The sequence below is a fragment of the Microcebus murinus genome, chromosome 9 (genome assembly GCF_040939455.1).
Source record: "Microcebus murinus isolate Inina chromosome 9, M.murinus_Inina_mat1.0, whole genome shotgun sequence".
Lineage (NCBI taxonomy): Eukaryota > Metazoa > Chordata > Mammalia > Primates > Cheirogaleidae > Microcebus > Microcebus murinus.
In genome coordinates, this window is record NC_134112.1 from 38,907,725 (window position 1) to 38,923,596 (window position 15,872).

Sequence of the window (15,872 nt, forward strand, 5' to 3'; positions counted from 1 at the left end):
GAAGTAAACCTTAAACCCAAGTATATCAACTCTCAATTCAGTGACTTTTCTTGAATTTCAAATCCAACACTAATAATTTAATCCCAAATAGAAATGAGCAAAATCACAAGAAAGCAAATCTTTTACTCTGCTTTAATACTTAACTGTAACATCATGATGCCCAATGAAGATTTCTTACATTTCAAAAGAAGTTAGAGAATTTTATCATACCTAATGAAGAGGAAATTCAAATTGGCACTATATTCTACCTAATTAGATATCTCCATACAGTACAATGACTAACATAATCCATTACCAAAGTAATTTATAGCATACTTCTTTAGCATTTATCACATTGTTAATTTTCCAAAGAAAAAAGTAAAAGAGGATTTAATCTAGACATAACTATTCAAAATATCAAGTATTCAAGAAAATGTAGACAGCTATGGGTTTTTTCTATTATTCATGAAGTGACAGCAACTGTTAACCATGAAAACTCATAACCACCTAAGATTACAACGAAATGTCTTAAATGTGGCATCCTTGAATTAATCAGAAAATGTAAGACAAGTTTAAAAGAGGTTGAAATGGTTAGAAAAAAAAAGCAAAAAGAAAAAAACAAAAACAAATTTAGCTCATCTAACAAATTTCAGTTTTCAAAGAGCTTGCCTCATCTCAAATGAATAGAAGTATTCAAAATTGAGTGGTAATTTCACAATATATGTTGAGGCTGACACAAACTACTTCAGAAACAAAATAAATAAAACAGCAGGGTGAAAACTGTATGTAGAAGAAGGAAGAATTTTACTTCACAAATACGTGTTTTAGAACTTAACACAGATATTATCTGGAAATTCCAAATGATTAATCAATTAGAAGTTCAATTCCAAATTTGCTCCATTTTGAAAGTTATTATTAAGCCATTAAAAGTAAACGAAAGTTTGAAACTCACTCCAAATCTTGATACATTCCATTTTTTTTTAATTTTTTTAAGAACTTGATTTGTTTAGGGAATAACCATAATCTCAGGTGCTTAAATCACCTGGTTCTTAATATATGTATGGTAAATTTACTTTTTTTTTCTTGTATTTCAGCATATTAAATGCCCTTTCTCCCCCTCCCCCCACAAGTCTGAGTCTCCAGCATGACCATCCCCCAGAGGGTGCACATCTCACTCATTATGTATGTATATACCTGCCCCCCTCCCTCCTCCCACGTGCCCAATACCCTATTACTGTAGTACCTATGTGTCCACTTAGGTGCTGCTCAGTTAATACCAGTTTGCTGGTGAGTATATGTGGTGCTTGTTTTTCCATTCTTGGGATACTTCACTTAGTAGTATGGGTTCCAGCTCTAACCAGGAAAATATAAGATGTGCTATATCACCGTTGTTTCTTAGAGCTGAATAGTACTCCATGGTATACATATACCACATTTGATTAATCCATTCTTGGATTGATGAGCACTTGGGCTGTTTCCACAGCCTTGCAATTATGAATTGTGCTGCTATAAACATTCGAGTGCAGGTGTCTTTTTTTTAGAGTGTTATTGGATCTTTTAAAAAAGGTGATAAAAGCATACATAGAAGATATTGACACTGTATTAGAGATAATGTATCTAAATTGAAAAACAAAAAAATTATTTTAGTTACCAGGCACCAATTGTAATAGGATATTCATCTGAATCAAATAATTAAATATTTTTATAACTTCTCATTTGGACTAAAAAACATGTAACAAATTTTAATTAATGCTTTAGAGCTGAGGTTATTTTAATCCACAATTAAGTCAAATGCATGATGATTTTGTCAAGGTTAGAATGATTCATTTGGCAAAAAACTAAAATGCAGTGAGTGCCTTAACCTCTTTGATATCACTAAACTAAGCTTTACTTGTGAACTGTTTTCTCTAAATTTAACACATTTCTGATGACAAATCATTTATACTAATCATTTATACAAATCATTTATACTAATAACAAATAACAAGTAAGTCATATATAAGTTAGATGTATCATAAGGAATGTTCCCCTCTGTGATTTATATTTTAAAAGAGAATAAGCTTATTCCATGAGTAAAATTCCCAATTCAATGTTAATTAGGACAATTAAGTCAAATCTTGAAAAGCACTATTAAGCTAAATAGTGTCAGATTTATGCTGGGGAATAAATGCCAGTAGCTTTCTGGCAGCTGTTCAAAAATGCTTCAATATAAACTTTATTCAATCATGAAACTATATTGAAAACAAATCATAAATTAAGGTTCATAAAATATTCAAAGAAAAATGGTATATGTGTATATGTATGTGTGTGTGTGTGTGTGTGTGTGTGTGTGTATATATATATATATATATATATATATATAAATGAAAACAAGGTGTAAAGAAGGGCCATCTGTTTCTGTTGGCTATCAACAAACAACAGATGGAAAGGTGATCACCAAAAGTGAGTGTTTCCCTTCTGGTCAATTGGCTGTAGAGTTTACTTTTATCTAATTTAATTTATATTAACAGGGTTATGAATATAGATGGAAAAATAAAATCATGGCCAATTTGGCTTAACTACTATAAATAGTAGTTAAGTACTATATAGTACTAAGTACTATAAAAAGTAGTTACAGGTCTAAAGATATATAATAAAATACATATTCTACATAATATATAAATGCTGCTATAAAAACCTTCTCACAGATAATGGTATATACAAAATAAGTAAATTTGAAGCTCTACCTATTCCTCATTCTTTTTATTTCATAGTCCTAGAAATAAATAAAAATGATAGATTTCCAAGAGGCAAAAAGCAAAACAGGAGCGTTTGGGTTATGAATAAAATTACTTAAGTTAAGGAATCCCACAGTGAGCAAAGTGAGTTCTAGTAGTTCTAGTAGTTCTAGTAGTGAGTTCTAAGTATGTTCTAGTTAACCAGAGAAATTGTTTGCCAGAGTTTCTTCTAACAATCTACAACAGAAAGAGGTTTTATAATCTGTTTAGTACTTCAGAGGTCACCTTGGGTTTGAAACAGATAACTCTGACATCTAAAGCCCCCATAAACAATCTTCTTTCCCAGAACTGTAATAATTCAAAGGGTAAGGATAAATAAAATAAGACATGGACACAATGAACAGTAACCTTTAGTGATTTCAATAGGACAGAATCCAAATGCTTCATGATTTTTTCCTAAACTAGCATCCAAAAATATGTATGAGAAACATTTCATATTTTCAGATTCTCAAGACTTAAGTCCTAACATTAAATAGCTACTTTGCATATGTGTAAAACTACTTAAAACATAAATGCAATAAAAGTAAACCCCAGAATATGTGATTATCTTTCAAATAAAGAGTGCCACTTGGAACAGGTTAGTGGCTCATTTTGTTAAGTAAGATGAAAAACAGATTATTTCCAAAATAATGATCTAAAGGAAACAGTGCATCATAGAAAACATATGGTTTTCAGTCAAAGCTGCTAAAAAGTACTTTGACTATTTATTGCATTTATTTTGCAAAAAAGGAAATATATAATACACAACAAAAATTTATCAGTCAAGAAGAAAGACTTCAGAATTTCAAAGAGAATAGAAAATGATGCATGTGTATAAAAGACTAAAGAAAGATAGGTCCCAACAAGTCCTTTGGCACTTCTATAAAAGATGAAAAGTCACTAGATGACATGGAGTGTGAAGAAAACAAAAAGAAAATCTGAAAGCTTTCAAGTTACATTAAAGTTATTAGAAAATATGCCCAAAAGTACAAATATCAATTTTAAAGTAACTTCAAAAGGGACATGGGTAAGTTAATTTATATTTTCTTCAAAAGTAATTTCCTTGCCTAAAAGGAAATGAAAAGTTTCCACACAAAAAATAATGCAGAGAAAATGTCTAAATAACAAAATGACAAGGTACTTAAACAGAAGTATCTCAGGCTGCCTTTATAGTAATTCTGTAGCTTTGCTGATGAAATACAGTAAAACACACGAGGAGAAGGGGACTAGTTCCTCTGTGGTGAACAGGACAGTTTCTGTCCACCTGAAGTTCAAGTCCATAAGTCTACAGAAATCAAAAATAAAAATTACATGAATAATTACCTATATATATGGTAAGTACAACTAAGGTGAAGTATAAAAATATATAAAAGTAGAAAAAGTATAAAAGCCATGTGTTGCTCTGATCTTTTAAAATCTCAACTACAATCCATTTATCAAAATTGTCCTTCAATGTAAGAGTGAGTCATAATTTTAATATCCACTAATGACATAAAACTCTACATTCACCATGAAGATGGGCATAGGGAAAATGGCTAACCATTTTTTTTAAGAAATCAAAGAAACAAATTTAAGAGTGATGCTTGACAACCCTCTGGTAGGAAAGGGAAAAAAAGAGTTCAAGATTGGTAAGGAAGGGCAAGAGCATTAAAGAATTAAGGACTGCAGTGAAAGTATTACTAACATGAATAAACGTAAAATCTAGTTGAGGTACTGGAACTAAAGTGAAGGCAGAGGATACCTGGGTAACTTGGCTGGGTAACTTAGAGAATAAAGATGGCTACTTGCCTGATGTCATAGGAATATGGATTTAATCATGCTAGTTTCACAGACATCTTAAAAATAAAATCAAGGATTATTGCAAATAATCCTCTTTCTCTACCCAATGCAGAAAACTCTTCAAAAAATATCACTGACAGTCATATAGCTTAAATAACTACAAAGAACAAGGCAACATGTTCTAATGTAAGACAGTTCTAATTGTTGGTCCCCATTTTACTGTCTGAACAAAGACTGACTTTATCCAAGTATCCACATAACAGAACGTTAAGTATTTAAAAATAAATAGCTAGGTCTTTAATATGTAAATTATCTCTGTTCATTCATTTATTTAGCTAATAAACCTCAAAACACAATTAAAATTGTGATAAGGGCAGCAAAAAACATAATGGTAAGGAAATAATCTTTCAATTATTTCTCAGAATACCCTTTCTAGAACTTCATCATTTAGTTCACCCTCTGAACTATGTATTAATACCACACTAGGTTTTGCTCTTAAACTCATATGAACCAAAACTGGGGAATAATAGTAATAACAAAGGATTAACTAATGTTTTACAACAAATGTATAATCTCTTAGTCATTTTTTGTTTAGAAGTACAACTAGAAATATCATTTTAGCACTATGTTGCATAGCACAGATAACAGAGAAGTGGAAAGACCTACATCTTTTATTTTTTTCATTTAAAATAACAATGTCATTAGCTAGCAGAGAAATGCAAATCAAAAATACAATAAAATATCACTATACACCCACTAGCATGGCTATATTAATAGGATAGACAAGAACAAGTGTTGGAGAGGATGTGGAGAAATTAGAGTCCTAATATATTGTTGAAGAGAATGGAAAAGTGTATAGCCACTTTGGAAAACAGCCTGGGAGTTTCTCAAAAGTTAAACATAGACTTACCATGATTCTACACTTCTAGGAAATACTCAAGAGAAGTGAAAACCTATGTTCACACAAAAACTTATATATGAATATTTATAGCAGTATGATTTATAATAGCCAAAAGGTAAAGAGCAACTCAAATGTACATCAACAAGTGTTGGAGAGGATGTGGAGAAATTAGAGTCCTAATATATTGTTGGAGAGAATGGAAAAGTGTATAGCCACTTTGGAAAACAGCCTGGGAGTTTCTCAAAAGTTAAACATAGACTTACCATGATTCTACACTTCTAGGAAATACCCAAGAGAAGTGAAAACCTATGTTCACATAAAAATTTATATATGAATATTTATAGCAGTATGATTTATAATAGCCAAAAGGTAAAGAGCAACTCAAATGTACATCAACTATAATGGATAAAGTCTAGTATATACATACAATGAAATATTATACAAAAATAAAAAGAAATAAAGCACCCATACCATACATGCTACAATGTGGATAAACCTTAAAACACTATGCTATGTAAAAGAGGCAAATCACAAACGACTTCATGTTATATGATTCCATTTATATGAAATGTCAAGAATAGGGTAATCTATGACAGAAAGTAGATTAATGGTTGCCCTAGGGCTTGGGGGTGGGAGGTAGGAAATGGGCAGTTATTGCTAATGTGCATGTGATTTTTTGAGGAGGGAATGATGAAAATGTTCTAAAACTGATTATGTTAATGGCCTTGTGACACTATGAATATACTAAAAACCAGTGAATTGTGTACTTTAAATGAGTAAATTGTATGGTATGTAAATTATATCTCAACAAAGTTGTTACAAAGAAATATCATTGGCCATAACTGAATCAAGTTGTTTTCAGTTGTAGCAAATTTTTAAAATAATAAACCAATTTTACATTACTGCTTATATGGTTAAATTTTATATTTAGGTTATATCTACATAAAGCTAAAATACCACTTAGAAAACCATTTCAACTTCTACCAATGACAAAATAAACTAAAGATTGTGAAATCCACCTATTGACTCTATTTCTTTTAATAATATAAAGCATTTAAAGAAGTAACCACTGTACTACTAGAACTTCCCATGAGTATGAATGAATATGTCCATTTCCAACATCTACAGCTTTAAGTAAAAATCATCTAGTGCTATATAAATCCTTTTCTAATTTCAGTTTTAAATGTTAAAAGAAAGTAGAAATCACTCTATATATTAGCTTCTATGACTGCCTAACAAATAAATCATCACAAATTTAATGGCTTAAAACAAAACAAATTTTTTGTCTTACAGTTCTGTAGGTCAGAATTTTGGCATGGGTCTCTCCAGGCTAAAAGTAAGGTGTTAACAGGACTGCATCCCTTTTTGGAGGCTCTAAGGGGAGAATCCATCTTCTTGCCTTTTCCATCTCCTAGAAGCAGCATTCCTTGGCTTTTGACCCTCTTCCTCCACCTTGAAAGACAACAATGCTATATCTCTCTGACCCATCATCTGTAGTCATATCTCCCTCTTACTGACTACAGCCAGGAAAGGTCTTCTGCTTTTTGGTACTCATGTAATTAGATAATCCCACTAAACCTCCCCATCTCAAGTTCTGTAACTTTAATAATACATGCAAAGCCCTTTTTGCCATGTAAGGTAACATATCCACAGGTTTGGGGGATTAGGACATGGCATCTTTGGGAGGCTCTTTTTCTGCCTACCACAATGTAGAAATCAAATATATAAACTAAATGAATTTATTAAAGATATCATTCTTTAATAGATAATAGATAGATGGAATTGGGACATTTAACAGTGATTGACTATTTGAAAACAAATAAGAGTAACATTTGAAAAACAAAATCCCTAAGTATATAACAATCACACAAACTCATACAGATAAGAAGTTTCATAGCTATCAAAATAAAATACTACTTGGGATTAAAATTCAGTATCATAAAGGTGTAAAGGATTTTACTCCTTCCCTATAGACTACCCCTCTCCCACAAGAAACAGGAAGTATATCCTCAGGAATCTGACAGCCAACTATACACCTACCAGTTAGGAAGTGAGAGAATACTGCTACTAAATTACTGTGGGGGGAAAAAAATCTACAGATATTGACATTTAGGGGGTTTTTCAAAGAAAAGCCCCCAATCATAAAATCACCCTACAGGGAACACAATGGAATCTGGCAGCCAAGAATACACCTGCCAGTTAGGAGGTGAGAGAAAAAGATAAAAATCATAAAATCAGCCTAAAGGGAATACAATGGGTAACCACACAGAAATTTAAAATTATTATTACTTTTTTAAATGAGTGGGCATCCGAGGATCCCCAGGCATATGAAAGCTTCAGCATGAAAGACAGAAGCAAACATGGACAGAAATAAGAAAACATAAACAATGAAGGATACAGAAAAACATTGGAAAGTAGTTACAGGTAATAATCCTTAAAAGTCTTTGCAATCGTAAGGACATTTTCTATTAAAAGAAAAAAACCAACAAAGAAAATTACACACACATCCTCAAATAAGGAATTCAGTAAAAGAGTTGGAATGTAAATTTGAGAAAATCTCCCAGAAAGTACAAAAAAAGAAACGGACAATATGAAAGATAAGAATAGCAAAGAATTGCTATTTTGAATGAGGGGGCCAAAATATAATTAGTAGAAGTTCTGAAAAAGAAAACAGGGAAAACAGAAGGATGACAATTATCAAAGAAATAATAAAAATTAATTTCTCACAACCAAAATATATGCGTTTCCAGACTGAAAGTACTTCCCAAGCTCCCAAAATTGAACAAAAATGCACCACACACCAAGGCACTGGATCACAGAGTTGAAAACAGTGTGGAAAAAATATGATTCTGAGAGTTTCAAGAGAGAAAAAATTAGTGACAAAAGCAGAAAGCAATACTATAAGACACCAGTCAATGAAGCAATGCTTTAAAAAATACAGAATTTTCTACATAGTCAAATTACTAATAGAGTATATGTGTGTGTACGCGCATGTGTGTGTGTGTGTGTAAGTGTGTAAAAGGAAATGTTCAGATCACATAAGGTTTCAAAAAATTTAACACCCATTAGCCTTTACTCAGTAAGTTATTGAGGGAGCTTTCCATTAAGATAAGTGACTAAATGGAAAAAAACAAAAAAGAATCCAGGCAACAGGAAATTCCACCTAGTAAATATTAAAAGGAATTACCAGGATTGACAATGAAGCAAGGTCCACAGATGACAAAGAAACAGCAATACAGACTGGAGCTAGAAGAAACATAACTCCAAAGGCAATATCTAAGAAACTTCTGACATGTCTGACCATATGGAAAACTTTGTGTTAGAAACAATATGAAGCAATTGAAGGTTATGAGATTTGTTTTTAGGTTCAAACGAAACTAAACAAGTGAAAAAAACAAGAATTATTTTCACAAGGAAAAATAAAAGTTGTACCAAAAAGAAAAAGGTAATCATAATATAATACTTGGCCAGCAGTGAATAAAACAGATATAGTCAGGTAATATTTACAATACTATAAAAAATAAGATGAGAAAGGAGGTTCAAGGAGCTCTGACAGGGGTCCAGAGTAACAGCCAAAAATTACTCAATGTAAAAACAAAATTACAACAATATAAAAAAACAAAAAAATCAGGCCAGGAGAGGTGGCTCACGCCTGTAATCCTAGCTCTCTGGGAAGCCAAGGCGGGCAGATCGTTCGAGCTCAGGAGTTCGAAACCAACCTGAGCAAGAGCGAGACCCTGTCTCTACTACAAATAGAAAGAAATTAATTGGCCAACTAATATACATAGAAAAAATTAGCCGGGCATGGTGGCGCATGCCTGTAGTCCCAGCTACTCGGGAGGAAGAGGCAGTAGGATCGCTTGGGTCCAGGAGTTTGAGGTTGCTGTGAGCTAGGCTGACGCCATGGCACTCACTCTAGCCTGGGCAGCAAAGTGAGACTCTGTCTCAAAAACAACAACAAAAAAAAAAAACAGGCCACTCAATTTTCAGTCATATAAAAATCTACTTCACAGGATCCCACACCAATGGTCACTCAATACTCTCTCAAATATCTCCAATGCATTTTCCTGGAGCAGTCCATTTCAACATCAGACAATATTATTATAAAGCTCAGTATTCTTTTAACTTTCATTTATTGTTTCTAAAATAGGAAATCACTACATTAGCTAATCCTCTCTAAAGCTTATAATGAAATGTATATATATACACACACACCCCCTAAGAAAGGAAATTAATCATGCTATTACAAGTCTAAAATTTTATTTCATAATTTTTCAATATGTGGTAAGGCATGTGAGATAATTTTTCAAAAATAACTGCTGAAATAAATTATATACATACCATCTTTGATAACAATAGAAAAGAAAAGAAATTATCTTTAAAGATTTATCTGTGCCTTCCTTTAAAAACAAATTGAATAAATCAGAATCCTCAAAATATAATTAATTAGTGAGACAGTCTGACTGTATTCTTTCCCTCAGCACCCTCCCACCTGGGCATATCCAGCCTTAGAATAGTAAGAGGGTAAAAAGTATGTTGTGGTGTAAACGTTCATAAAGTGAGAAAGCATGTTTCTATTAATTTATTATTAAAATAATTTTCCTATTAATAAATAATATTTTATCTTTGGAAAATTATTATCATGAAGAAGTCAACATGCAATTCACTACTTAAAACATTAAATATCACTTTGTAAATGGAGCAAAGAGAATTTTTCAGAAAAATATAGCATCCTGCACACAAGTCAATCTATAGTATACACACTTGATGGCCCACTTGTTGAAAAGCGTCTCCTGAAATCATTCATACAATTTTTTAGGAAGAAGACTAATACATACAACAGAGGTAACTACCAGAAAGAGAAAAAATAAAGTTCGCTAACAAGAGTAATCTTTAAAAACAAACAAAAAAAATAAAAACCCTGAAACCTAATTACAAAATATTACTATCTCTAGATTCTTTGAATATCCACATGTGTATTTTAACCCTCTAATAAACAGTCTTAGGGATATAAAAATAAATAAATACCAGTATGAAATTTAGAGTGAGACTTTTAGTTCTAGAAGAGATTAGAGATCATCTAATTCATTTTATAAGTGAAGATATTGAGTACACACAAGAAAATTAAACTACTTATCCAACGGCCCATAAAAGGCTATTGGCAGAGTGTGGACTAGAAGTCAAATCCACTGTGTGATAACTCCAGATACTTTCTACCTCAGTATGCTAGCGTATAGGTTCTGATAGTATCTAAAACACTCAAGAATTTGATTTTGTATAGTCTTTTAAGGGAAATAATGTTACAAAGAAATTTTCTTAGGAAAATATAATTACATTTCCATTGGTTCATTACTTTTCAAGCATACACATAGCCATACACATATGAATTCCCATAAGTAAGAAAATGGTCAATCATACTATACTTTATAAAATTACTAGGCATGAAATTCTTTTTTGGTATTTCACCCAGCAATACCTATAGTGTCTTAAACTTTTAAACAAGAAAACTAGAGACGAAGAACAAAATGAAAGGAATTGGATTAAATAAAAAATTTTAAAGCTTCCTTATAATTCTAAGATGAAAAAGCAGACAGGCAAAGGAGAGAAAAAATACAAGTAGTCTTTAAGTTGTTAAAGAGTCCTCTTTCATCTTTAAGTAATACTGAAATATGGGCACATAAATAGCACTATAATATTCATAATTTTCCTCAATGATAATTCCAAAGGTAAAGATGATAATACTAATAAGGATCTTTTCAAATAATTAAAGAAACTAGAAAAATAATGTTTCATAAAAGGATAATCTTTTAGACATAGACATATAAAGTAATAACTTTTCTCTTAGATCTTAATAATAACTATAGATATTAGTCTTAAACAATTACAGAAAATACTGTAGCAATGGAAACTAACAGGCTTATTTTAAAAGGAAAATTCTCTCTAGTTCCTTTTTAAACAAAACATATTTTTGAAGCCTAAAAAAAAGTTTTACACTGGTGGGGATTACAAATAAAAATATTTTAAGTTAATCTATTTATTTTTTTTTTCATTTTTTAATTTTTTAGCTAACTACAGTGAAAATGAAAGGTTAATCTATTTAGAACACCAAATAAACTATTTCAATTATCTAAGGGATAACAATTTCCAGATCTGTCTCATCAATTTCATATAAGCCTGTCACAAAAAACTCAATGAAAAAATCTAGGTGATTAATCATAAATAAGATCTTTTCAGTGATTACAAAATATAGGATTACGGGCTGGGCGCGGTGGCTCACGCCTGTAATCCTAGCACTCTGGGAGGCCGAGGCGGGCGGATTGCTCGAGCTCAGGAGTTCGAAACCAGCCTGAGCAAGAGTGAGACCCCGTCTCTACCATAAATAGAAAAAAATTAATTGGCCAACTAATATATATAGAAAAAATTAGCCGGGCATGGTGGCACATGCCTGTAGTCCCAGCTACACGGGAGGCTGAGGCAGGAGGATCCCTTGAGCCCAGGAGATTGAGGTTGCTGTGAGCTAGGCTGATGCCACGGCACTCACTCTAGCCTGGGCAACAAAGCAAGACTCTGTCTCAAAAAAAAAAAAAAAATAGAGGATTACTATAAATTTTTTTTTAAGTTTTGAGAAAATTGTTACTTTAAAGAAAAAAGTAAAGACTATCTAAAATGAAACAGGTGACAAAACAAATAACTTATCCTAAAAATATCTTTCTATCTCCCTCAGAGAGACAGAGATTTTTTAAAAGTGCCTGTCTTGGCTCAAGGCAGGAAAGTGAAAAATGTCTCCCCTGAAATTCATATCTGCAAGCCAGCTGTTACGAGTTTGGAGCAGAAATTTACACTACTGATATAATGAAAAACACACATAACAAACTTTTATTTAAAAAAGTCTCAGGTTAATAGAGATCCCCAGGCACCTGGTAATAACAAACATATGATTTCTGGAAGAAATTCTTTAAACCATGGTCTCAAAAAATTGTCAATGAGAAAAAGGCTAACCCAATAGAAAAACTGGTGAAAGATTTGCATACATAGTTCACAGGAGAAGAAATACAACTGACCAAAAATATATTAACAGATGCTCAAAATCATTACTATTGGGAGAAATGCAAAGTAAAATGACAATATATATGCATCACACTGGAAAGTATTAAAATGGGACAAAAAAAGTTTGTAAAGCAAAAGAAACATCATCCATTACTGGTATGAGTATAAACTGGTTTAGAAAACAACTGCCATTATCTAGGAAAACTGAATATGAAGATAGTCTATAATTCAGCAAATCTACACCTCACTATATACCCTAACTCCTTATTATCATGCTACAGGAGATACTTACAAGAATATTTAAAATAAAGTTGTTTACAATATAAAAACATGGAAATATCTGACCATCAACAAAACAAAAGAAAAACTAGATAATGATCTACTTTTTTAATAGAAAACTATACAACAGTGAAAATATATAAACTACAACTACATAGATCAACATGTATGAATCAAACCAATATCATGTTGGTCAAAATACCAAGTAACAAAAGAAAAAAGTCTGACTCCATTCATACAGAATTCAAAACCTGCAAAACTTAAACTATGCATTCTTTATGAATACATAGATTTGGAATGCAATCATAAAAAAAAACGAAGAGAATGTGAAATATAAAGTTGAGGAAAGAGGTGGCCTCTGGACTACACGGATAAGATGAGATTACTGAAGGATTCACAGGGGACCTGAAAGGCTCTGGGAATGGTCTATCTTTTAAGCTGAGTATTGGATTCACTGGTATATTCATTATTATGCCTTCAACTGACCATATAAGCTATAAACTCTTAAGTATGGTATATTTCATAATACAGAAAAATAAATTCTTACGAATAACCAATAGGAATATACATGTTTCTTTCATTGGCTCCTGAGTATATGTTTGCCTTTTGTCTGCTCTCTTAAATTTTGGACTCAGAATTTTATGATTATGATAAATAGGAAATAAGTTACCGTATTTCTTATTGGAATCTTTTTGGGTTCTGGTGGCACATCCTGTGGAACAAATTTCACTGGTTCCTTAATCTGTCTCCTTGATCGTTTGGTCCCATCTGGCAAGGTTTCCATAGCCATGTCTGCTTCCATGTCACTGCTCCCTGCCTGGTCACATTCTGAGCACTGCCTACATAAGGGGGAAAAAACAAGTGAGGTCATATATTTATTATTAACTTCTAGCTTCAGCTATAGTTTCTATAAATAAATAATCCAGGTACAGGTAATGTTAAAAACATATAAAAATATATACATGTAAAAAATATACATACACAGGTAATGTGATTATAGAGTAAATAATGATTAAACATACAAAAATGCACATATACTCCCCTAGGAATGACTACTGTGAATACAATACATAAAATGATTTAATGTGTCTCTGTAAGTATAATAAGAAGACATGAAACAATGCTGTATATTTAAGTGAACCAACATAAGAGATTTAGCACTGATTCACAGAGTAGTTTCCCTTTGGAAATGACTTTTTTATAAATGACATCTGAAAATCAAACCCTTCATGGACCTCAATAACTATGCCTTGTCACATCTTTTAACTGTAGTTAATGACAAGCTGTGCTGAATATATTACTTAAAGAAACTATAGAAACTCTAAGGAGTATTGGGAAAAAATGATTATTTTAGTTGGTGGCTCCTATGAAAAGAAAAAAATATACATTTATTTACTAAAGGAATTTGTTAAAGCAGCATTTATAAAGCATTTTAGTATGGGTAACTGTAAAAGATAACAGAAATTGAAACTTCAGTCCAGATCAGTGGTGTCTAATGGAAATTACTGTGATGTTAGAATTATCTGTGTCTGTACTGCCCAGACACAAGCCAGATGTGGCTACTGAATACTTAAAATGTGGCTGGTGTGACTAAGAAACTGAATTTTTAAATTTAAATATTAGTTAATTTAAATTTAAATAGCCACATGTAGCTAGTGGCAAACATTTACACAGCAGAAATTTAGACAATAACTGCTGAAATCTTTATATTGCCAATTATTAAGCCCCATTTTAAAAACTTAACAGCCAGTTGTTAAAAAGTAAATTTTTATTCATATATTTTCTTCAAATTTAAAAGAATAATCAGAAAGCAATTCTCCAAAAGTCTAATTGATAGTATTCTATTTATAAAAATGGTGGTAACACATAAGATTGTATTTGATATTTAGTTTACATATAGATTTATATCATTACTCTTAAATGCAGCTTTTAATTCCCTCATCAAGCATTTTCAAAGGTCTCATCATTTGAATTCATCTTCCATCAAAATTCACACCTCTCACTCATTAATACTGTAAACTTAATATCAAACTAATGTTTAGTTTTAAAAGAGAGAGCTTTAATTTTAAACTCCAATAACAGAGTTAAATACCAAGTACCATTTGTTTTGTTAATGGAAAGACATTAACTGCTAAAATGCAAATTATTATTTAAAATGTTAATATTTTAAATTTCCCAATTATTTAAGCATAATAAGTTAGCATTTGCCAATTTCCATAATATGAATACTCCTAACCATGGCAATTTCAAACTACCAACTTGGCATCACAGGATGTGGAGTAAAGAAAAGATATATAGTAGTAACAATTACAGGTGGAGCATCCCAAATCTGAAAATCTGAAATTGGAAATGCTCCAAAATCCAAAATTGTCAACACTCAAAGGAAATGCTCATTGTAGCATTTTGAGCTTCAGATTTTAATTGAGAATGCTCAAACTTTAAGTATAATGCTAATATTCTAAAATCTGAAAAAATCCAAAATTCAAGACACTTTAGGTCCCAAACATTTCAGATAAAGATACTCAACCTGTATATCACTTTTTTCTACCATTCAGATACAGTAGGCTTAACCTCAAGAGCACAGATAATAGTAAACTGTAGCAAAATATTTATGAAGTGGTAAGTTTTCAGTAGGTATTATTTTTACTGTAACTTCAAAAAAACTGAAAATGGAGCAGGTATGAGCCCTGTAATCTTAGCACTTTGGGAGGCCAAAACGTGAGGATTGCTTGAGGCTAGGGGCTCAAGACCAGCCTGAGCAAGAGCAAGAATCCTCTCCACAAAAAATAAGAAAATTAGCCAGGCGTGGTGGCACATGCCTGTAGTTCCAGCTACTCAGGAGGCTGAGGGAAGAGGATTGCTTGAACCCAGGAATTTGAGGTTGCAGTGATGATGCCACTGCCCAGGTGACAGAGTGAGACACCGAAAGAAAGAAAAGGAAAAGAAGAGAAAGAAGAGAGGAGAAGAGAGGAGAAGAGAGGAGGAGGAGAGGAGGAGGGGAGGAGGGAGAGGGAGAGGGAGAGGGAGGGGGAGGGGGAGAAGGAGGGGGAGGGGAGGGGAGGGGAGGGGAGAGGAGAGGGAGAGGAGAGGGAGAGGAGAGGGAGAGGAGAGGGAGAGGAGAGGAGGAAAAG

At 32.3% G+C, this 15,872-nt stretch overlaps 1 protein-coding gene across 4 annotated transcripts in view; it reads right to left on the reverse strand.

Annotated features, from left to right (window-relative positions):
* The window catches only part of PHF14 (PHD finger protein 14), a 170,564-nt gene that overhangs the window by 88,958 nt on the left and 65,734 nt on the right, over positions 1-15,872 (reverse strand). For all 4 annotated transcript variants that reach the window (XM_076006406.1, XM_076006407.1, XM_076006409.1 and 1 more), the window contains exon 14: positions 13,412-13,580. In XM_076006406.1, the coding sequence (XP_075862521.1) occupies positions 13,412-13,580 (169 nt within the window). The remainder of the gene's footprint in view (positions 1-13,411; positions 13,581-15,872) is intronic.